At 43.4% G+C, this 25,240-nt stretch overlaps 1 protein-coding gene across 2 annotated transcripts in view; it reads left to right on the top strand.

Moving 5' to 3' along the window:
• The window catches only part of col15a1a (collagen, type XV, alpha 1a), a 100,060-nt gene that overhangs the window by 61,003 nt on the left and 13,817 nt on the right, over nt 1-25,240 (top strand). Inside the window, exons 12-33 of one of the 2 annotated variants that reach the window (XM_076290808.1) lie at nt 267-323; nt 553-693; nt 5,886-5,930; nt 6,188-6,223; nt 6,643-6,777; nt 10,041-10,103; nt 10,945-10,980; nt 11,230-11,271; nt 12,437-12,499; nt 12,877-12,912; nt 13,338-13,421; nt 13,612-13,677; nt 15,933-15,995; nt 17,539-17,619; nt 18,261-18,296; nt 18,714-18,767; nt 19,472-19,528; nt 20,758-20,817; nt 20,979-21,020; nt 22,937-22,958; nt 23,667-23,753; nt 25,186-25,211. In XM_076290808.1, coding sequence (XP_076146923.1) covers nt 267-323; nt 553-693; nt 5,886-5,930; nt 6,188-6,223; nt 6,643-6,777; nt 10,041-10,103; nt 10,945-10,980; nt 11,230-11,271; nt 12,437-12,499; nt 12,877-12,912; nt 13,338-13,421; nt 13,612-13,677; nt 15,933-15,995; nt 17,539-17,619; nt 18,261-18,296; nt 18,714-18,767; nt 19,472-19,528; nt 20,758-20,817; nt 20,979-21,020; nt 22,937-22,958; nt 23,667-23,753; nt 25,186-25,211 — 1,332 coding nt within the window. The remainder of the gene's footprint in view (nt 1-266; nt 324-552; nt 694-5,885; nt 5,931-6,187; nt 6,224-6,642; nt 6,778-10,040; nt 10,104-10,944; nt 10,981-11,229; nt 11,272-12,436; nt 12,500-12,876; nt 12,913-13,337; nt 13,422-13,611; nt 13,678-15,932; nt 15,996-17,538; nt 17,620-18,260; nt 18,297-18,713; nt 18,768-19,471; nt 19,529-20,757; nt 20,818-20,978; nt 21,021-22,936; nt 22,959-23,666; nt 23,754-25,185; nt 25,212-25,240) is intronic. The other variant, XM_076290809.1, reaches the window with a different exon arrangement.

Raw genomic sequence — 25,240 nt, forward strand, 5'->3', positions numbered from 1 at the left:
CAGTAGAGTAGAAGGTATTAAAAAGATATAGAGGGACTGCAACACAATCACTGATGCACAGCTGATGATGTGACTGTGGCCATAAAAAAAGTTGCTGATCCGCTGCATGTCCTTAAAATATTATGCATGAGAAGGGCACCATATGGCGCACTGAAATTAGATGGCGCCAGGCGAGGACACCAAAACATCCTCATCAGCAGTCAGTGTGTTGAATGATATTATGGAACCTGTACCCTGAATTCAGAAATGTTCGCTCTTTTTTACAGGATGGCATCGAAGGCTCTGGGTTTGAGGACTTTGACAGTGACACAGAGGTGGTCAGAGTAAGAGCCCCCTTTTACATGCAAGCCTGTGGCATGCCTACACTCATATCTAATGTATACTCAGTGGTGCGCAAGCTCTCTGGTGTGGCCTGCCATCTAAAGTATGGTACCAGATTTGAAATGTAATGCAAGCTGGATGTTACATTTTGGATCATATATATGATGCTATAAATGCAAAATATTTCTGTACTTCATCTCTAATGGTGGAGTTTGTTTTTGTCTTGCCCAGGGCCCCCCTGGACCTCCAGGGCCGCCAGGAAAGCCTGGCCCTCCCGGCCCATCTCAGGAACTCCTTCCTGGGCAGCCAGGCCCAACGGGAGCCCCTGGGAGGGATGGGAAGGATGGGGAGATGGGTAAACCTGGCCTACCTGTGAGTACCCTCTCTGGAGTAATGTCAATGTGTTATACTATACAGTTACAAAGCACACTCTCTCGTGTTAATAACAGGTGATTGGAAATGATAGAAAAGTGATGCACACTTTGACTCCATATGTACAGTGATTTATTGAGAATGGTTTGCCACCTGATTGATAACGTGGACGACACCTCTCAAAGTTTTTTGTGTGTGCTACTTTTTGTTTATTAACAGGTGATTTACTATGTGTTATCCAAAAGCTACTATGTAAAGTCTGTAGAGTGTCAGTTTTTGGTGTAGTTGATGCTCTTTAAAGCAGCGGAATAAGACCACTTTGGACCATGATATTCAAGGCATTCATAAAGCCATCTAACCGGAAGAGGACAGACAGCTCATGGTTCAAAAAGTCATCAGTCCACAAGAGGACAGGATGGCTAAATCAGTAAGAGAGCCTAAAAATTTGACCTGTACCAGGTCTTTATCAGGGCATGTGACCCATTCTAGTATATGTTCAAAGTATAATACTCTTTGGAGAAACATCCATGTTGCCCAGGTTCTCTCTGGAATAGATGGAAATAGCACGCACTGTCCAGGGCGATATCTGTGTAAAGCATGCTTAACCAGCAGACGTAATCAGCATCAGAGCATGTCTGTGCGTCATGTTGTTGGATGAATGAGCTTAATCCGTTTTCATTTAGTTTCTTCTCGTGGGAGTTAGACATGAAGTAGTAAGGGCTGCTTGGAATAACATTGGAATGAATGATACTGGACTAATACAAACAAAACAGCATGGCCAGAGGGTCACGACACAGTGTACTACACGTGTAGATTTATTACAAACAGCAGAAATGGCTAATGACATGTCCGCCCTGTGTCTAACCTCTAAAGGGCAACAGGTGTGTGAGCAGAATTGAGTTACTTTGATTTATATTAGCAGTGAACCAAAGGACTCCGGCTGCTGAGAACAAACACAGACAACTATATGTGCGTGCACGCACACACACACACACACACACACACACACACACACACACACACACACACACACACACACACACACACACACACATTTGCCGGATCAACAGCAAAGGCTATGTTGACAAGTCGGCGGGGTCAGAATCATTGTGGAAAGTAATGAACCACATCCTGGCTGTAAGACGGGGATTAGCCTGCTGTTTGCACAGGATATTACACTGCAGCAAAGCCCTCTCTCAGGCTGTTGGTCTACTGGATTAAGTGGTGTGGGTCCGCGGCCTGCGCTGGCTTTGAAACGGGTTTTAGGGACGCGAGTTTTGCAGTCTGTGTGACGTCTGTCCGCCGGCGTGTGTGTTTGCAGGTGTCTGAGGACTGGCTGACTAGTGCATTCGCCGAGTTTGACCTTGACTCAAGGTCAGAAGCTGGGTCAGGCTCGAGCTGGGGTTCGGGCTCAGGCTGGGGTTCGGGCTCAGGCTCAGGCTCAGGCGAGGTATTTGATTGGCTCTGGCTGGTGATGACATCAACAGACCAGAAACGGCCCCCACCCCTACAATTACCCCATTAAACATCCACCACAGATTGCTCTCCCGCTGCCTCGGCCCTCGCTTGCTTCAGCTGAGTAGCTGCTTCAGTGCATAGTGTTTTGCTCTTCGCATAGCAAGTAAACATGCATAACTGCTAGCCATATGTGCCACAACCCAAAATAGTAAAATGAGGCAATTTAATGTACAGTGGGTACGTTAATGACTGCGTCATTATGCTGTTTCCAGGAATTGTATCAGTATCTGTGTGTGGTTGCATGTCTGTAAATGTGTGTTTCTGTGTTTTTTGTGCGTTCGCTTGTGCATTCGTTGGAGTGCTTGATTGAATGTGTCTGTGTGTGCGCTTGTGTGTGATTGTGTGTGTATTTGGATGGGACTGCATTCTTTTCAGTACCATCTAGTACGCAGTCACGTAGGCAACTCTGTTGATCATTGGTAGGGCCCTATAGCATAAGTAAGTATAGTATAAGTATATATACTCTTTTGATCCCATGAGGGAAATTTGGTCTCTGCATTTATCCCAATCTGTGAATTAGTGACACACTCAGCACACAGTGAACACACAGTGAGGTGAAGCACACACTAATCCCGACGCAGTGAGCTGCCTGTCACAATAGCGGTGCTCGGGGAGCAGTGACGGGTTAGGTGCCTTGCTCAAGGGCACTTCAGCCGTTCCTACTGGTCGGGGTTCGAACCGGCAACCCTCCGGTTACAAGTCCGAAGCGCTAACCAGTAGGCCACGGCTGCCCCAAAGGCATAGGTGGCTGCTAATGCCGTGTCAGACTTGGGCAAACCTCACAGGAAACTAATTACAGCCCCTCTCTGCCAATCTGTGTCTCTGCTATGCCAAGGTCCCAATTCATGCCTGCAGTTCCTCTTAGCCTTCTCACTTTCTAGAACGTTCCAGAAGGGATGTGCTTATCCAAGTAATCACACAGGGCGGGTGTCGTCAGGGCAGACACCAGATCGGGTGAGATTCCACCCAACCGGACATTTGAGCTGTCAATCAGACGGCAGAATGTCAGTAATTGGCCTCAGAGGCCTCGTTACCGTGGGAACAAGACTCCCCGTCTCGGTCTCTGGTCCCTGGCAGAGTCGCCGAGTCTGTTTTCAGAAGTGGCCCATGGAAAGAGTGAGAGTCATGGGTTACGCAAAGTCCTCATTTAGGACGTGGCATGTAGCGAATGCTTGTATGTGAGCGCTTGAGTTTATGGGACAGAACGTTTTTGACGTTTCAAACATTTTATTACTTTATTGCACTGTAATGATGGAGGAAATGGTTACAGTAAGCTTTAGTGCTTAGTTCATATTCCTGCCCACTCAGCAACCACTAATGATAACTAACGTGCTCCTAAGTATGTGAGATGGCAAGTACATTTATGTAAGTAGAGAGAGAACGAGGAATTCTTGAACATGTTAACGTGAAGGCACGAGGACGTTACAGGCAATGATTAATGATCTGTTGAGTTGTTTATGGGTTTCATGCAAAGACAAACAACCTCTCTCACACACATGCACACACACAAACACACTCACAAAGGCATGCACATGCACTCACACATACACAACAATCATGCACAGACACACACATATACTGAACACACACACACACAGACACACACACACACACACACCATGGAGTGAACTTGCCTGTGTTTATAAACATTCTTCCACTCTCATTCTCTCTCTCCATCTTTCTCTTTGCCCTCTGTTCTTCTCTCTGTCAAACACATCCGACTGGCCTAGCGATCGTGCTGTGTGGTCTACTCTGCATTCATATGTGCAATCTCACCTCTTAACACATACACACAAACACATACACAAACACACACACACACACACACACACACACACACACACACACACACACACACATTTACCTTGTCATGTATCACATCCCCAAGCTGAGTTTTGCTCTGCGCTTACATAAAGGTAACACCACTGTTTGGATCCCGAGCCAAACTGTTTTCCATTAGAGTTGCACTTTTCCCCTCATACGTAGATTGATCTATGTGTCACATAGAGATTGACTGTTTAGATCAAAGGAACACACACACACACACACACACACACACACACACACACACACACGTTCATACCCATAGTACTTTCAGGAACACACTCACACAAACATACTGTAACCAGACGTGCACATACTATAAATACTAAATACACGTGTACACCCCACACTACATGCCAGACACACGCACACACACACACACACACACACACACACACACACACACACACTTTTGTAATAAACCACAATGCAATTAAACATTTCACACATAGTTCCTGTGAGTTCCATCTTTCAGCAGCAGGTGGTGGCTGCTATCCCAGGCTGTCAGCTGAAAGCTGAATGATCTGAATCTGTTCAAGCCTCTGGAGTGGACGTGTTGAGCTGATCCATTCAATGAGATTACTGTATGTATGATCAGATAAGCCAATAAGGACAGATCACTGACAGCGGGGAGAGGAGAGAGGAGAGCGGGATAGAGAAAGATAAACAGAACAAAGGATTTGAAAGAGTGTGACTGAGAGATGGATTGAATAGGGAACAGGTATTGAAGATATATATTAAGAAAAAGGTTTGAATAACAGTGAATGAGTGAGGGAAAGACAGGTGGAACATGTGGGAAGAGAAAGAGTGAGAGAAAGGATTGAATAGGGGGAAGATGAGAAAAGAGAAAGAGTAATCAGTGGAGGTGAGGGGCTAGGTGACCGCAAGTGAGGAGACCGAAGAGAGAGCTGAGAAGAAAGTGCTGAAAAGGTCAAGGGGTGAAAGAGTGAGAGAAAGAACGAGGGCAGAAGAAAGTGAAGAGGTGAAAGGACGAGGTGTACAAATGATTAGGAGCCATGAGGATGGCAGCAGACCTGTGGCGGTGTGTTACCTGTGTTCCGCCAGCTCTTGTCTCATGGCAGGAGTGAGGCGAGGGGTCCAGTATCCTGCACCTCGTGAAACACTGGCCCTCTCTCTCTCTGCCTGTGTGTGTGTGTGTGTGAGTGTGAGTGTGGGGCCACTGGCTTTGATCTGAAGCTGACATCGTAAAACTGACTGCCACTTCATCAAACTCAACCCCCCCCTCTCTTTTTCTCTCTTTTTTCCTCTCCCTCCGTTGGATGTTCCAATCTCGTTTCAGCCTGGATACATCCATCATGGGAGAGAGAATGACTGCTTGCATAACCCACATGCTCAGCAAAAGCCCCAGTCAACCTGTCTTTGACAGTGCTGTGCTGGCGTGGAATGGGGATTCTGAGCATGCACAATCAGTCAGTGTATGCTTGCAACCCCACCAGTGGCTTGGGCAATCACTCAGGCACTCTCCATCACTGGAAAAGGCTCTGATTGTCTACAGACTCGGGGTTGCCAACTGCGCCATTTTATCCAAATTTATCTTATCATGAGTGGAATTTTGTTTTTATTAGAAGAGTATGATGAGAGGAATATTATCAACAGGAGTTCTTATTCATAGGAGTCTATCCATGTAATAGGCAATTGTGATGTGTACTAAATAGCATAAGGAAGGTGTAATGCATTAATATAACGTTTTCTAATCATAATGACTGAAGTACTGTACATCTACTGAAAAGGGAGTAGTGTATGTGCAGCATCTGTATGAATGAATATGGTTTTGTGCGGTAGTTTATGACTCGATGCATTGTGTTTGAGAACAATTTTGTTTTGTCCAGGGGGCTGACGGTCGTCCAGGTGATCAAGGCCCTCCAGGCGAGAAGGTAAGATTTAACCTTTGATCTGTGATAACGGAATGGACATAATTTATTGTCAATGGCAGACAATTCGATTGTGAAAAGTGTGTATTATTAAGTGCTATCTGTATCTGTTATTTCTCAACAGAAACACATAATATGTATTATATATGTTTTATTTATTTTAAGTGTGTTAGAAAGTTCCTAACATAGAAAAAAAAGGATATTCACTGTATATGCAATCAACATTTTTTCTCAAAATGCTCTCCTGGTCTTGTTGACAGGGTGACATAGGTTTAACAGGAATTCAAGGACCAAAGGTAAGACCTCTACTTCCACATTGGACATTAAATCTCCTCTAATTTGGTCTCCATCCATACTTCATGCATTTATGCATGCTGTTTGATTACAAACCCCCTCCCCAGAGACAGCAGACCTCTAGTTAGTGGCTGCCTTGAGGGGTTATGAAACGGAGACCTCTGATGCTGCTACTATTATAATGAAACCTTTTCAGCCAATTCAGACACACTGTGGGAAGCACATGTAGTCAGTCAGTTTCCACATTAAATTTAGACATTCCTTATTTCACCCTATTGCACCACTCACTCGCTCTCTCTCTCTCTAACACACACACACACTGCCCTGTAAGTTCCCACTCTGTTTAAGGTTGTGTGTCCCAGAGGATACACCCCCTTCACACTTAATGACATGCACTCTCATGATGTCTCTCTCCCTGCAGGGTGACCCGGGCCTAAGCGGACCTCCCGGCCTCCCAGGACCTGTCGGTCCACAGGGGCCCGCTGGACCGGCCGGCCCAGCAGGCCCTCCCGGACCCCCGGGACCACCATCACCTGGCTTCAAATTCAACCTGGAGGTGTGTGTCTTACCTGTCATCATGTGTCTATACCTGCAATACTTATTGCATTTTCAGACATCTTCAATTCTTATTTTGGCAGTATACTAATATACTAGCCTGGCCACACCCACCTAGATCTCCTTTGGCACATCATAGTTCACTAGCTTCCATCGGTCGGCAGATTACCTGCCCAATCGGCGACAAGAGGGGATGATGCTACAGTTTTGAAATCGGAAGTGACTGTGGTAAATTTTAGTGGCAACGCCTGCAAACATCAACAATTGCAGCTGGACGAATGTGTACATTTATTTACAGCAAATGTAGGCTCACATACGTTGTTTCCAGACTGCCGATGCTGTCTATTGTCAGTTTGTAAAGTTTAGGTGAAGTAGGAAGTAACGTCAGGAATCCCTGATCAATGTGATTGGTTAGGCTGGACCAATGATTTCAAATGTAACGATATGTCTACGCCCGTCACCATGCCAGTGTTGGAAAGGTTTCACAATCGTAAATGCCCAGACTCTACTCAGAAAGTGATTGAGTTTTGTTTTTTACCAGGCTACTAATATACTGTGATCTACAACATATACAGTGTCTGCATTAGGCATATATTCTAAGATGAAATGTTTGTCCCCTATACCAGTACTGTCCCTGTGCTAGAAGTCTTTGTGGATAAGTCAGCATCAGCTAAGTAAATAAATGTAAGGAGAAGGCTTACATTGATGCAGTCACGTAGAGTTCAGGGTGACGTCAAGGACCTCAGGCACTGGGACAGAGTCTGAGCTCATAACTGACACTTATAAACCACACTCAAATTAGACTTTATTTTAGCACACCAGAGGAGGGACAAACTGTTCCAGATATGTTTTATTAGAACATTTGTGATGTCAAAAGTAGAAATTTCCTCTATTTTCAGGGCGAGTATAAAGCATTTTATTGATTCATAAACAGTTTGTCCAGGCAGAGGATTTGCAGGTCAGCTCTGAGAGCGCTCTGCCATCCAAGGCTGGTGGCTTGTTACTAAATTCTACACACATTCTCTTTTCCTAATGAGTGTTTTATTGACTCTCTCTCTTTCACACACACGCACACACACACACGCGGGCAAGGGCAGAGAGCCCTGCGGTTGCAGGTTAAATAAAGTCTGAATAAATGTATGATGTTTAAAGAAATATCTCTGCAGTGGTTTGCGAAGAGGAAGGCATTGACAGCAGAATGAGTAATTTTAGAGTGCATTCATGAGATACACAGTAGATAACCATGGAACAGTACTAGCAAAGATCATTTCCCAACAGTCTCTGGTATTATACATGAGGTTCAGTAAGGTTCTGCGTGTGTCAAAATGTATCAGTAGTGCAGATTCCAGTGGCGGATGCTGCTCTTTGAAATAGGGGAAGCTGTAATACATTTGTAATTTATTAAACTAATATTATTGAGGTACTATATTGTTGTTAAACTAATATTATTAAGGCACTATATTGTTATTAAACTAATATTATTAAGGTACTATATTGTTATTAAACTAATATTATTAAGATACTATATTGTTCTTTGAGGGCCAAACCAGTTTAAACCAAACAGGGAGTTGAGACATGGCAGCTGGCTTGAGTTGAGTTGAAATAGGCTATTTGCCAGCCTACTTGAGTTATTTCTCTGTGACTGTAGTTAAATAAATTTTGGAGGTTTATCTGCCTTGCTGTTTTATTCTGAATCTCTCCTTCCATCAAATGGCTTTACAAAGACCATCAAATGGCTTTACAAATTCAGGTAAATAACATTAGTATCTTCTAGCTGCCACTTTACACACTATACTTTAATATAGTAAGCTAGCTGGCTACAAACTAGCTTAAATACACAACTTGAAACAAAAGCACAAACAAGTCACAAACTCAATAACTATATACGGTTTTATTTACATTTGTCTATGTACAAAAAACAAATATAAACTGACTGTATTACTGACAAATACAGTATATCAGAATTAGAGCTGCAGCCTGCCTCTCTGCAGCCTGCCTCTCCCTCTGATCACGACGTATAGCCTAAATGCTGTCAATCAAAAAGAGTCCAACCACTTTGACGGTTCCCTCAATCATCACACAGAGGCTCGGTATCCGGGCCATCCTACTGCCCCATTCACTCCCTGAGACGCCGGGCTTCTTGGCGATTTTGTGTCCAATAAACTTGTAGCTTTTCTGCACTGAGATCAGCCCATTCTGAAGTGCCATTGAAGCCAAGCTTCTATGGGTTTTTTAATGGATTGTGTTGTCAAAGCAATGTATGAGAAAAAAATTACTATAGACGACTGGTGAAAACGTATTGCTGGACGAACTAGCCATGAAGTCGAACATGATCTAGCATACTGTAGTATGAATAGTAATGTAAATACAGCAGGCTAGTTTTTGACGAAATTGTCTGTGATATTTTAGAGAGTATTGGCCTCTGGCAGAATCGGCTGAATTCTATTTCATCCTTACTGACCGCTAGACGGTGCTTTCAAGCACTGGATGATCCATCTCGCGCAGGTCGAGTAACAGAGTCACCACCGTGACCTCCGATGACCCACGGATAGCCTATTAGCAAAGATCCTTGATCTTAAAGCTCCGAGAAATTACAGTTTATTGGCAGCGCAGATTGGGTGAGGGAGACGAAGTACCAAGTTCGACCACAAGCGCCCCCCTTCTTCTGATAACTTCTGGCATTATTCTCCTTTCTCCCTGTTTTTTTAATAACTTCTGGAAGTCGATACCTACACCAGATGTTTTTCTCAGTCTGACCTATTGGTACAACCTAAAACACGGCAATAATTAACCATTTTCCTTGACGATGTTAGGGATTTACTTCAGTGCCTAATGCTTTCTAATGAGGCGAGTATCTCCAATATGGCAACGTCCAGATCTGATGACACGCCGTGCAAACCCCTAATATCTTCCGGTGGCATCAGAGGATCTGTTCCTACACAATCTTCTCGCGAAAACACGAGGAACATACTGTACTTAACTTTCGTTTAAATTTAATTCAATTCAATTGAAATTAAAATTGAATTCAGTTTCAATTCAATTGAGCTCAATTTCAACATACAACACACACAAGTACATACACATTACAGTTTAAACACACTATACTCATTAGTATTCATTTTGATCTTGGAAAATAGAAGAAAGCAACTGCTGTCCCCCTTTTGTATGTGGTTATTTGTGTGTGTGTGTGTGTGTGTGTGTGTGTACAACCTATTTGTGAACTGAACTAATTGTGTGTTGTTGTGTTGTGTTTGTATGTTGCAGGACTATGAGGGATATGGGGAGTTTGGGAGCGCCATGGGAGCAGTGTTACCCAGGGGTCCACCCGTGAGTGCACTGTGTACACTTATACCCAGGAATAATAAGAAATGCTATTTTTTATTTGGCTGACAGTGAGCTATTAATTATGTATATCAGGACATCTATGAAGTAGATCCGGTAAAGACGTTTAATCACCGTTCCATATCAATACCCTTTTGAACTATAACAACCATAGTAAACAACTAGCCAGGCTTAGTAACAGTGGAATCAGCTCTAACCAAGCAAACTGTCTTACGCCCACAAACACACACACACACACACTGGGTGACATGGGAGCAAGCCAAGGGGTCCACCTGTGAGTGTAATGTGCACTTATACACACACATGCAAGGTACTATGGAAGTGATGCTGCAAGGGACTCTTGCAATGCTCCCTACCCTTTCAGTTGCTTATACAGCACACTTCAGTTGAATATAGCCAGTTCATTGTTCAAAATGTCGTTCGTTCATTCATTCATTCATTCATTCATTCATTCATTCATTCATTCATTCATAGCAACTTACATATGTTAATTATATTACATGGGTCATTGTCCCCAGAGCAACTTGGGGTTAAGTGCCTTGCTCAAGGGCACAACGGTGGAAGGCAGGTATTGAGCCCACAACTGTTCAGGCTACTGCATGCTAGCCCAGCACCTTAGCCACTACGCTACCACCGCCCATTCAGGCATGGACATACACATACACACAAAGATAGAGAGTGAGGCAGACAGACAAAGACACACAGGTATACAGAAATACAGTATATGCACACACACACACACACACACACACACTGTGCAAATGTGTAAGCTTTGTGCACACACACAGACAGACTCATAGATAACACATGCTTTCTATCTTAATAGGGACTTCCTGGACAGCCAGGTGTTATAGGACTAAAGGTAAGTGGCCTACACACACATTCTCATTAAACCTTTTTTTCTTTCTGTGTGTACATAAATGTTTGTTATCTGTATGTACCTGTGTGTGGTCATATTCTGTCTGTGTGTGTGTGTGTGTGTGTGTGTGTGTGTGTGTGTGTGTGTGTGTGTGTGTGTGTGTCTGTGTGTGTGTGTGTGTCTGTGTGTGTGTGGTCATCTGAATTTTTGGTGTGTGATAACTGTTTAACTAAGTTTGTCTCCCTTCTGTAGGGGGAGAGAGGTGCTGATGGCAAACCCGGTCTCTCTGTGAAGGTCAGTTCTCCATTTCAGTCACACACACACACACACACACACACACACACACACTCACTAACACAGGCACTCCCATACTCACCTGTCAGAATAAGACTAAATGGAGATGGCAGCTTCACCTATGCTAAGCTCATTAATCCTTACACGTGAACTCTTCACATTGCTTTTTATTTTTGGTTGGCTCTTTTTTAGAGGCACTGGGATTTTTATCTGTTTTTGTGTCTGTTTGATATTTGTTCTTGGCTGTCCATAAAAACATGTTGACTTCCCAACGCCAGTAGGTTCTGGGCTTCCAATATCATGTCTGTGACAGCTGGGCAAATGTTTTCTTTGTCTGTTTGTTTGTTTGTCTAAATCAAATTTTAATGAAAACTCGGTGCGTGTTTGAGCAACTGTCACACTCCTCAGCATGTATGCACACACATATACCACAGTAATATATTAAACACATTCACTCTCTCGCTTTCTTGCTCATGGACACGCACACATATGCTCGCACAGAGGCAAGAACATTTTCTTATAAACCCAAACAAACAAACAAACACACGCAGACATACACACATGCGCACACAGATATAGACACATGCACACACACTCTCTCACACATATTACTCTCTCTCTCTTTATTTTTGGTTCACACACACACACACACACACACACACAAGTGTTTCCCATTCATATTCCTCAAAAGAATCCAGCGGTTCTCTGCCATGTGTTTCCCATTAGTCCCTAATTTCAGATGAATTCCTCCCTGACACATCTGCACAGGTCACAGCAGACAGGCCTCACGTTAACCCTATACAGCAAACCCATATTATATCTGTGTGTGTGTGTGTGTGTGTGTGTGTGTGTGTTCCTACTGGGGATGTATCACTATGTTGGCCATGCAGTAGTTTTTTTTAGTGCTATCATATATAATATTGTATAGAAGAACATTCTCCTGTTCATGTTGAAGAATTACTCTGTCAACCATCTGGCATTGAGTGCTGAAAGTTAACTTGCATGTGCCATGTTCAAAAAGCACAGTTCAATAGTGTACACTGCATACTTTTGTCCAGCTCACCCAGTCCAATCTAGTCCTTTGATGTTCCTCACCTTTGCATAACATGTTCCTTATAGCCAGCCAGGCTTTGCTTCAGTGATAATTTCTCCTCCAATCCTACAGGGGGAACCTGGTGAAAGAGGACCTGAGGGTGAACCTGGAATACCTGGATTATCAGGAGCCAAGGTAAGAGTGTATTCTAAACAAGAGATGTAAGGGCTCTTTCCCAAACTAGCTCCCAGACCATCTCCACTTCCACTCCACTGGTGCAATCACATGGAGGGTCCAGTATATTTAACTCATTCCATCAGCATGTCCAACTCAACAACAAGTGTTTTTAAAAAGTAGGCCTACATAATACGTTTGTTTACATATTACAGCATATGGACAAGCCGAAAAGTAAATAAAAAAATTAAATGTAGCACCACACACACATTACGAAAGAAATACACACATTTTTTCAGATGTCAGCACGATCTGTTTTAGTTTCAAATGCTCTCCCTATATAAGAGATTGAACACATATCAGGTGTTATTTCAGTGCTGTTTTTGTTTAACACTTAGGGTCAACCAGGGGATAAGGGTGATTCCGGACTGAAGGTAATAAATACATTTTCTCTTTGCTTTGTGATTTGTAAAAGTTATCTTACATGGATTGCTCAATTCTTCTCATCCTTTTATTCTTAATTGTCTTAGTGGAATTGAATCATCCCAAGCATACCTTATATATCCCATGCATTAGTTTATTACAATTCTTTACAAACTTCAGAAAACCCTGACATTATATCATATTCAGAAAAAATCAAGAAAAAGTCTTGGTACCTTATAAAGTTCTTCAGATCTCTCTCAGACTCTAAAAAGTTCTCCCTCAAAGAACTATTTTGCGAACAAAATGGTAAACATGAAAATGAAGATGTGTCATGAAGAGTTCTCAACTTTTTAAGTTATCTTTAAGAGTTCTAGCTATCTCCTTTGGTTCTGGGAGGATCAACTTGTGGAGTAACCGCCTTTGAAACGTGTTCTAGGGCGAGCCTGGGAGAGACGGACTCGGCCTCGTCGGACCACCGGGTCCTCCAGGACCACCAGGACCCATCGTCAACTTTCAGGACGTGAGTCCAGTGACCAGTTGGCCTTTTAGTTTTTTAAATTCTTGGTAGAATTCGTCTTTTTGTCTTGCATGCTGATTTCAGTTTAGATCATGACATATAATTCTCCTGTGGTAAACACACTGGTCAGAAATTGTCCTTCCACATCTTAAGCCACCCTGATTTCAGTATGTTTATCTCCCCTTTTCCTCAGTTAATGCTTAACGACACAGAAGGACTCTTCAACTTCTCAGGGATCTTGGGGCCTCAGGGACCAGTGGTGAGTTTTGCTTGTACTGCCCTTGTGCTGCTGTTGTCATTCAGTGGCTTTGGATGGACCCGATGATTATCATTTCTCTTCAGTTAGCGACGGCCTTTCTCCTCCTCCGTCGGCGGTATGATGATAGCGGTGATAGCGGTCAGCGTTTGACTGGAAACAGAGAGTGGGGTTCCCGCCCCTGCCCCCCAACCCTTCCACACCCCGGTGTAACTCTGACTAACTCTAAATGACTTTGAGTGTGCTTTATGTGTGTGTGATGGACAACAGCTCTCTTCTGAGGGACAGTGGTCAGCATTTCAAAGAAACCACTGGGACAGAAGGACACGCCACTGTTTTGTAATTCCAGTTTAGTGAAGCCTTGTTTGTGTCATACTGTCCTGTCCAAAAATGCCATGGGAGAAAAAGAAAACAAGCTCCTGGCCTGTGCCTCTGGTTTCTAAAGAGTTGGGGAATGCTGACTGTTCAGTTTTTTTTAGACGTTTTTCTCTAACTTTTGATTTTGATGGGCCATCATAAACGGTCAATAACCCGTTTGCTGACACTGTGTTGACAGTGAGGAATCTCCCCAAGTATGGTCAGGGCTAGAATCAATGTCAGGGTTGGCTTACTGGTAGTTGACTGTGTGTGTGTGTGTGTGTGTGTGTGTGTGTGTGTGTGTGTGTGTGTGTGTGTGTGTGTGTGTGTGGGAGAGAGAGAGAGAGAGAGAGGAGAGAAAGAGAAAGGTGCATGCCCCCTAACGGCAGGTGGTATTATATTTGTCATGCAATGACCTCAACACATATGAAATGAGCCTAAGTTAATCTTATCCATATATCCACTCACTCCCACACTGTTTTGTCCAAGCCAAGTGGAGCTGTTTTCTCTCTGAGCCTCTAAAATCCAGAGTCTGTGAAATTTCACTGGGCAAAATGATTTCCCACCCAAAACTCACCACCCAGAGTTTATGATTCACCCTCACAGTCCAGGAGAGCAGTTATGTTGAACAATCGCTGGAACCCAAACAGTCAAATAAGCCCCAATGATTTTGTCAGTGTTTGTAGTGAAAAACACTAGGTCAATTTTGGCATGCATACTTGTCAGAGTAACACTGCTATGATTGGCCTGTGAAGGTTAATTGCTGTTAATCTTTGTTTCCACACTACAGTCTCATGCGTTCCAAGTCATAAGAAAATATGATTGGTCCCTCATGCTCAATGCTGGCATTTGATTTCAAGAACTTCAATTCAAGTCAACAAAAGAGTGAAATGCCAAACCTGACATCAGTGCTAAGCTAATATCCCTGCGTGTCAGCCCCAGATTTTACGCTCATTTCATCACAGAGGGACTTCACAGGAGGACAGCGTCCCGGAAACTGTGAGACGTGTGTTTTCAGTCGTACAAATCCTTTGGAAAACAAACTCTCTGAGTCGCCGTGACGGTCAATCCGCAGACAAGCACTCGGTCCATTTAGTCGTGATCCCATACCATAAGAGTCGTTCCTCTGCCAGGAACACGACAGAACCCAAACCATCCCATTCATCTCCCTGTGTTCACTCCACAGCAGACGTACTGTACTGCCATATGATATCCCATAGGCCTCACTGAGTCTCTCGTAAAACTCTTGTCATGCATGATTTTACGCTCGTTAGTAGCTTGTCAAAGGAAGGACTATCTTATTTTACCGCTAACAGTAAAGTCTTACAGCATGCCTCAGCTGTGCAATTTATTGTCAGATTGCGTTAACGTGACGTGAGAAGAACTGAAGCACATTACCACAGTTTACTGTACACTTCTCCACACGCTCACTATCTTCCATGAGGGATCTAACAGAGATGATTAACATGAATAGATTTAGCAGCGTACTGTGTCTCCCCTCAGGCTTGTAGTGTGGATTTATAATCAAGTTATCCTCAAGATGGCCCTTGAAGGCAAATGGGCCTGTAGAATGGTGCATTAAGCCCCTAGAGTTGACAATAGTGCTGGGTTTCAAGCGTGTACTATAGTACATTGCAGATGCTTAGTTATTTACATATTTGATCAGTTTTGATGGTTTGTGTAATGTATTGTGCTACAACATCCACCAACCAACACAGTGAACTGACTGGGTATTTTCCCATCAATAGCACAAGGAATTTACTAAAAACATTGTAGAACAAGTCATTTTAAAAACATTGAGTTAGGTGTTAGCATGCGACTTGTTTTACATGTGGAGATACTGTACTTTGTGAATTAAATGTTGAGCTGAAATAGATTATTAACTCAGCATTAATTTGCAGGGACCAAGGGGTCTAAAAGGAGAGTCAGGAATCCCTGGAATTCAAGGACCTCCAGGCCTTAAGGTGAGTGTGTGTGTGTGTTTGTGTGTGTGTGTGTGTGTGTGTGTGTGTGTGTGTGTGTGTGTGTGTTATTGGAGGTACGCTTTGAATATGCTGGGTCTACTGTTCGTTAGTGAGTGTGCGTGTGCGTGTGTGTGTGTGTGTGCGCGCGCACGCGTGTGTGTTTGTGTGTGTGTGTGTGTGTGCATGTGGATCTAAATGTACTGTGCTCGTGAATGCTATTGGAATTGTGTGTATGTTAGGATTTTGTGTGTGTGTGTGAGAGCTCGTCTGTGTATGCGTGTGTGTCTAACCCACAGACTCAGTGACATCTCTGGTATCCAGATTCCCAGCATACTTGAGGGTGTTTTGGTTTCCCCGCATCTCCTAATTCCATAAACACTTCCTGCCCTGCGGAGGGGAGATGGGAGATGTGTGTGAGAAAACACACTGTGGTCTGGTCATGTGCTGTCCTTACCACGGTCACCTCTGAGGAACAGGGGACATGGTGGCCATTTTAACCCTGTCTGAAGCACGCCAGAGTCTTTCCTTTCTGTGATGCCTTTAACTATAGGAAATCACAGTGGGGAAAGTAGAGATCCATTTAATTTTTTCATTTATTTATGTTGGGTCCATCTATGTATATTCATATACATGTGCACACACATGCACACACACACACACACACACACACACACACATATCCATGCTAATGAGTCGTGCACACACACAAAGACTAACCACAGACATGCATGTTCACACACAATATACAAATTCCCTTTGGACATCATTTCTTCTATTTCTTCTATACATTGAACTTATTTTGCTTCTGAAAGAACCATGACAACAGGTCACTTTTGAGCTGATCTGGCTTAAAACCTCCCCTGATGGGAACTGAGTTGGTTCCATCCTACACACTCTGGATCTGCTCTGGCTACAGTTTGCTCCAAGAGCAAGCGAAAGAGCAGTTTGTGTGTGTGTGTGTGTCTGTGTGTCTGTGTGTGTGTGTGCCATCCAGATCAGATTAAGATCAGCGCAGAGTGAATGAAGTCCGGCACGAATGCCGCCTCTGAAACGCACACCTCTATGTTTGGTTGCCATTTCGGGCCTGGTGTGTGAGAGGCCAAGCTAATGGGTTCCAGGTCCAGGACCTTCCGAGCCGATACACAATAAACGCAGCCCAGAGATTATTATCTAATCTCAGCCTGACTCAGAGCTTTAGGTGCTCTCATAAGCATGTGTTATGCATTAAGCCTGTGTGTGTGTGTGTGTGTGTGTGTGTGTGTGTGTGTGTGTGTGTGTGTGTGTGTGTGTGTGTGTGCGCACGCGTGCATGCAAACCCTGGCACATGTGTTTTTATATGCACCATTTACATAAATGTGTGAGCGTTACATGAGTGCGTGTGTGTGTGTGTGTGTGTGTGTGTCCATGTGTGTCCAAGCATATATCTGCTCATGTCTGTCTGTCTTTATGTACAGTATTTGTAGATTTAGTGCATATGTCCTTTTAATGCATTTAATGCATTTTATGCGTGTGTGTGTGTGTGTGTGTGTGTGTGTGTGTGTAGGGTGAGAGAGGAGAGCCGGGGATCACCATGGCTGCTGATGGATCTCTAATGAGTGGACCAGTGGGACCAAAAGGAGTCAAGGTCAGTACACACACACCACCACAACATACACACTCAACACAACTGCACAGCACATACCCACACCACCACAACACACACCTTCACCATGAGTGCGTAGTGCACACACACCACCTCAACACACACTATCATCCCAACAGTTCACAAACTACAGTACCGCACACTCTCCTGCAGCTCATACCCCCCAGAGCATTCACCATGCAACACACACACACACACACACACACACACACACACACACACACACACACACACACACACACACTCCAAAAATTAATAGACCACTGCAACAACCACACACTGACAGTTTGCTGCTCATACACAACTATTTAACACACACAACAGTGGAGACACATGAGAACTTTATCTTCTCTGTGGCCAAAATCGTACAATCTTACGACACACTCCTGTTAAGAAACTTTCCAGACAGAAACTAAACTTACCACCCAAACAATGCACATATGAAATGTTCCTTTTCAGTCAATTACCACTTTATCACATAATCATCACGTAAACCGTTTTAACAGTTTAACATGGCTTCATTTTAAACAAAATCACATGTGCAGAAGGCAGTCTCGAATTATTACGCATTGCTGATTGTTGACTTTAAGTGAATAATCTTCCTCTGTCACTCTGTTTTGAAGGGGGATACTGGAATGACTGGACCAAGGGGAGAAATGGTGAGTTGGGGCAAACTGGGGCTCAGGTTAGCGCTTAGCTATGGGTGGCTAATAATACCCCATCAGTCTTTGTTCCCTCATCAGTCTTTTCTGACAGAAGTCTGTTTGTAGTACATTCTTGAAGACTTCTTGAAACCCTCACCGCCGAGAATCACCCTGCCTTTTATTATGTACGCGTGTAGCCACAGCTGCTAGCGTTCAGAGAGCTCTGGAACATTTCTCAGGCCGGAATACTTGAACAGGTCCTCACAAACTGGGCTGTAAACATGAGAAAAAGACTCGGCATGCAAACACACGTTTCTGGGCCTCTCACTTACACTAACACACTGAGCCTTTGTTAAAACACCAGAGCATGTATTGCTAAAGTAAGTGCCAACCTCTGATAATTAGCGTTGTTTGTTCTGTTCTTCCAAACAGGGCCCTATTGGACCTGTTGGACCTAAGGGAGAGTTTGGGCTACCTGGACGTCCGGTAAGTATTCCATTACCCCAGTGTTTGAATAGACAGTCTTTGTGTAATGGTAGCCTGCCTCACAACACCTTAAAGGTGCCATGTGTAATGTCCGGCAAAAAGTCAATTCATACTCCACATTACATAAGTGAGTTGGTCTACCCTAGAGTAACAACCGAGACACGTTTATTGCAGTTTGGCTGGCGGTTATGTTGCCCGCATACCGTCTCCCATGGCCGAAACTGGTATTATGACACCTGTCGGGCTGTGGCTAGTAATTTAGCATGCTAATTCAGGTTGATATCTCTGCAGCACTATACATTTTTTTAATGACATCATCGCCCTTATTTCTTCTCATTCTTTTGATGCGTGTAGCTCATTTTTTGGATATTTTTTACCTCAATTCTTACACATGGCACATTTAAGAGATGTGCTAACCGCCCTCTCTTACGGACTCAAGGTCACTGTTATACACCTTTAAAAAAAGTATAAATTAAGAAGACATCTGTGCTACACCGGCGTTCCTTTTACTCTACACTTACTTGTCCTGCTCTGGTTGCACCGGATTGTTGTGGTTTACAGAAGCGCGGAGAACCTTCTCTTTTCTACTTGAATGTGCTAGCCGCCGTTACATTTGCTTTGTCGTATACATCTTCTTTTGTTAAGCGTCCTGCATTCTGGTGTCACAGTGAATCCAGTCCTGACCTGGTGTGTCTGTCTTACAGGGTCGCTCTGGGCTAAACGGACTCAAAGGAGACAAAGGAGAGACTATGTTAATGCAGGTATGTTTTACATCCTCAGCAATTTTATGTGTGTATGTTATCTCCAGTGTGTACATGGTATTACACACACACACACACACACACACACACACACACACACACACACACACACCAACAAACACACACACACACACACACATACACACACATGAATGAATGAAGCCAATAAACCAAAACCAATGAACAATATAAAGAGAAAGATTACCTCCCTTGGATCCACCACAACAAATAGACATGCAAACACGCATACATCGCATGTGCCTGTTCACATACAAACCCTACACACACACACACACACACAGAAACACACACACACACTATCAAGCACACTCCAATTCCATAAGCATTGACTCCACACATTCACCAGCTGCAGTGGGGGGATCTCTCTCCCTGGCGGCCTGTTTGAAGTGCCCATCTGCCAGCCGACTGGCATCACACTGTTATTTCTGCCTGCACCCATAAAGATGCCATTCAGAGTGTTATTGGTTGATTTTACTGGCCTACTTGTGCCAGCCTCGTGCCCAGAAAAACACCCTGGCAGGAAAAAACAACTGCTTTCATCATCAGGGACTTGAAAACAACCTATAAAAACCATCTAGGCTCCACTGGCACACAGCAACAACAGCTCATTCCAATAGCAACCTTTGAATAAGACTCTGTGGAGTACTGCTTCATCACTATGAGATGGTTCTGGCTCTGATCATAGCTTGTTTGGATCTTTGGACTCGGTTTGACACGGATCGGATGTGAATGTCTTTGCCATTTCTGTGCCCAATACAGTAAGGCGCTTATGCAGTCTTATTAGAAAGCTCTCTGGGAAATCCATGTATGAATGCATATATTCATGTAATTATTTATGTTCCCATATGGACTTGATATGGTCCAATAAAACACAAAGTGTCATGAATTATTATTCACTCTTGCTTTGCTAATTTGTACTCTGTTGTGTGGCCTATGGCATAAAGCATCAACAGACCTCCAAAAGAGTATATAGTGTAGGCTGAATAAACATAGAGCAGTGTACTCATCTATCTGTGCCTATGCCAAATGAGTCTTGGAAGAGAGAGTGTATTAGTAAAGACCATGCAAACATTCAACCGAGGGTCAGCCTTATGCATAAAACCTGAGCAGGCAAAAAACATTGATCTGTAAGACTGTACCTATGGGTTTTATTAACTGCTTGTTTCTTCCTCTTGTCCCTGCCCCCCTCCCCCCTCCCCCCTTCTAAGGGCCCACCAGGGCCTCCAGGGCCCCCAGGACGACCCGGAATGTTCAACTGCCCTAAAGGAGTGAGTAACACCTTTAGCACTCCTGCAGCCCCTTGACTCTCTCCTATCCCTCTACTCCTGTCTCCCCCTATCTCTGTTTTAAGTAGAGTGAGTGAGATGACTACACTGTTCGTCCGCACTACTGTCTTCTTCTTCACACTGTTTATTTTTTCCCCCTGAAGACAGTGTTTCCGGTCCCCCCACGACCGCACTGCAAAAAAGGCGTAAGTGACCGAGAGCGAGAGCAGGCCAACCCAAAGATCTCCTGCACCCGTTTTATTGAGCAAAGCTCACCCCCATCTAACCTCATGTGCTCTCCTAACTCTCATCTCCATCTGTTGCTGTGGGCTTATATGGGTGTATATTTCACCAGAACAGAACACCCTGCATGTCCAGATACCTGGTGACTCTTGTGCACTGTGATCTGGCCTAGATCTAGCCTGATGTGGCCCTGATCTGACCCAGAGTCACCTTCTATCTGCCATGTCTCTGCAATGTGCTGTAGCCTTCAGACCCAATCACTGCCTTGATTGCTCGTGCCAATCCCACTCACCTCACACTCCAGTGATTGGATTGGAAGCATACAGTACAGTGCATGTAGCACACAGGTGTTTGTCCTCACGTAAATATACCTGTGTGTAACACTCAGGTAGTCCTCCCCTCCCCTTACCTCACCCATCCCTCCCACTCTAGTCTGTGTCATGTTTTAGAGGTGTGAACTTAGCTCTTTAGAGGGCATAATATGGATTATTATGCCCTCTAAAGTACACACCCAAAACATGTCACTTTAGATGTAGTTCTACTGGCATGTGTTATGTCTCTGTGTGGTGTGGCATGGGCTCATTCTTCATTCATTCACACACAAGATGGCCGCCTGAATTCACCTCTTATACCTCGATGAAGGAGGAAGTCATCTGGAATGCTAATGATGTTAGCGTAGCTCCATGTCTGAATAGGCCCGTGGATTGTGTTGTGTTTGTGGCCGGTGTTTCAAATTGAAATTTGACAGATCAAAGACCTAATCCACAGCAGGCATCAATGCCCAGACACATTCACTGAGTGTGCTGGATGAAAGGACCGCCATGAGCATTGTGCCTAAAATGTGATGATCATTCCCAAATTAGTTCTGGCACGAATTTGGCACAGTTACAGAGCACAGATCTGGGCACAGCTGCTATTTGTGGATGTCCACAGTTGCACACTTGTTGGCAACACAGGTTGTGCCATTAACACTTCAGTGACCATTACCTCATCTTCGCTCAACAACCATGCACTGCCATCTTGAAATAGCATCACTCATCATGACTTGTGGTGTGTTTTGTGGAATGTTTCCATGTGTTTTACGACCACGTTCGTTCGTGCATGTCTTTATCCACACTCCACTTGTTTGTGTGAAGCGTCGTCGTGTGGTGCTCTCATTAACTCTTAACGACATCCTATAAGGCGGCTCTGTGTTTGTGGCAGCCAGAACTACAGACGCTGCCACCAAATGCAGGTGGCGTCCCCAAACATCCACAGGTCTGTTTTATGATAAGCATCCCCCAGCCACTCTGCCACTGTCTGTAGTGAAGCTGGGCTTTTCCGGGGTCCCAGTGCACCCAGTTATACTGTGGGGGGGTTATTTGCTATATACAACACCAGTGGCATAAAACGAATGAGAGAAGTGATGAAACCCCCAGTCAATTAAAATATTTGCTGCGTTGCTAGACACAATTTAACAAGAAAGAGCAGATAATGTAATAAAGGAACTTTAATATCTATTATCTCAGTTTATCTCGGGATTGTTTGCCCACTGAGGTGCTTGATAAACCTTCATTGCTGCATAAACACACAGCACCCCCCCCCCCTTTCTCCCCACAGCGTTGGGTACCCAGTGTTGCACTCCAAACATCCTGTTTTCACTATAATGCAAATGCATGTGTTTACTCCTGCAATTTGATTTCCCAATGCTCCTCCGTTTTGTCCGCTAGACTAGTCCCCAAATTAAATCTGCTGTCGATTTGCATAATTTTGTCTGAAATTATGCTGAAATTATGCTCGCACTAATCTGCTGGTTGCCGGCGTTGTGTGGTTTGTTTTTCCCAACAAACCATGACTGTGATGTAAACTGCTCTAATTGTTGTATTTATTTGATGTCTAGGTGAATGGGGATTCTAATGGAGGTGAGCATAAGATTACATTTTTTATAGTCTGTAGGTTCTAGATTAATATTTGATTTTTCAGATTGTGTTCAGGTATTAAGATTCATTTCTGTGTAGGTTCTGTAGGTTCTAGGCTGTTGCCAACTTGATTACAGGTGTTAGTGAGGGCCTCAAGAGAGCGAGAAAGACATGTAATTAATAATGATAAAAAAATATATATATTCTATATTCTGCTTTTAGTTCTTATTGCATTTATTCTTATTGCATTCTGTAGATAGAACAACATGCATCATCATTTTTAATATATGAAAATAAGTTTAAAATGAACGAGAATGAACTTGTTAGGCTAAAAGGGTAAAACATTAGTGAGAAGGCTTGTGAAATAAGACACGGCAAATGGAAAGCTGTGCCAGAGGTTGTTGGCTTACTCCAGCTTAATCACAAACAAATGGAAAGAACTTCATCACAGCAGATGAAACGAGAAGGTCTTAAGTTCAGATTTTAGAATGCGAAAGCTCTATACACAAAATAGCATCCAGGAGAGGTATTTTTTCAAGTGTGTAGTGCAGCAGATGCAGGAGACACTAATATGTGCTTTATAAAACAACTTTGAGTCCTAAATGAGTTTGATTTTATGAAGATATATTTCTTATGCGAATGGGAATTTAGTTTGTTTCTTGTATAGCAAGGAATCCGCTCCTTCAAAGTGTTTGTTCTGCTGTCCTATAGAGGGCGCTACCTGTCTGTCCACCACTGCCAAAGGACAGAAAGGGGAGAGGGGTGTGGCCGGTATACCAGGAATACCTGCCCCTGCAAGTATGTCATTCCCTCCCATCCAGCCTTATTGCACACCTGTGTGAAATATCAATGCCATATTTTTACATTATTGATCACTGACATTTGAAATAAATGCATTGTATGTAGGTTTGTGAGCAGCTTAAAAGTGAAGTTAAAAACACTGTGAATATGATAAAATGACAACTCATGCACATAGACCACAAACAAATGTGTGGACTCACACACACATTTCAATTTCAATTTTCAATTCAATTTTAATTTCACTTATAGAGCGGCAAAACATTACACATGTCTCATGGCGCTTTACAGAATGTTAGACAATCAGAGAGAAGAAAAGAAGGCCCATGGGTAACAAGGGCAAGGAAAAACTCCTTAGAATTGGAGATACATATAGGAAGAAACCTCGAGCAGATCCACGACTCAAGGGCCTGACCCATCTGCCTAGGGTCAGTTATAGAACAGTAAAGTCTGTATACATGATAAATGCATAAGTTAGTCAGATGTAGAGAATAGAACATGGTGTTTAAAGCCACCTGAGATGTATATTACAAGAGGTGGGATGGTTACATATCCGGTATGATAATGCATGAATCCTATTTAGTGTCAGAAAGTTCAAATAGTCCAGTGTAAAAATGGAATTGTCTTGGGGGATTAGGAGTTATCATAGGGCAAGTGGTGGGTCGCTAGGCTGTACGGGCCAGGAATCCGGGCAGGTAAGGGGGGAGAAAGAGAGATGTAGAGTGGGTTAGTATTACTATAAATCAAAATGGTATATCAATGGTACTATGTAGTGTTACCATAGTGAGGATAGGCAAGAGAGGGAGAGTTGAGAGAGACACACAAAATAACGAAATACAGTACACACAAATATCTCTTTTACTCAGGAACACTGACACATGGATCAGTCAAAGCACACCAATATTTATATTTACAGACTGGAAATATCATTTTCATGATCAAATCTATAGTTTACTATAATAATCTACTAAACCCAGGGAGTGGAGGCTAAACGCAAGTAAACACAGTTTATCCACCTCTGAAGTTTTAGAAATAGAGTTTATCCACCATTAATTAGAGTTTATCCACCTCTCAAAAGAGTTTATTCACCATTTGCAACTTCTAACATTCAAAAATCACATTGTAATATCCACATTCACAATATGTACACTCATCAACACTCGAGGAACCATTTAATACCACTGATATTGTTATTAACATTAGACAATAACCTCCACCATCATCAAACATGTTCTGAAAAAAAAAATCAGATACCGCATGGCGCAGTCCACCTCACCGTGATCACAGAATTCATAGTTTACCCACCTCTTATTTTACCACTACACCCCTGACTAAACCTCATTTGCTTTTAAGTGTTTTGCCAGACCTCAAACAATATTGTACCTCAAATGCACTTTGTGAAGCTAAGTAGCCTGTTTATCTTCTCTTCCAGTCGCTATTCTTCCTAAGGGATTCTCGGTGAGTGTCTGTATTGCTGTAATCCGAAT

The sequence above is a fragment of the Alosa pseudoharengus genome, unplaced genomic scaffold (genome assembly GCF_046254945.1).
Source record: "Alosa pseudoharengus isolate Yale_2024_CS ecotype anadromous, Long Island Sound unplaced genomic scaffold, YU_APseudo_1.1 YU_APseudo_1.1_scf_18, whole genome shotgun sequence".
Lineage (NCBI taxonomy): Eukaryota > Metazoa > Chordata > Actinopteri > Clupeiformes > Clupeidae > Alosa > Alosa pseudoharengus.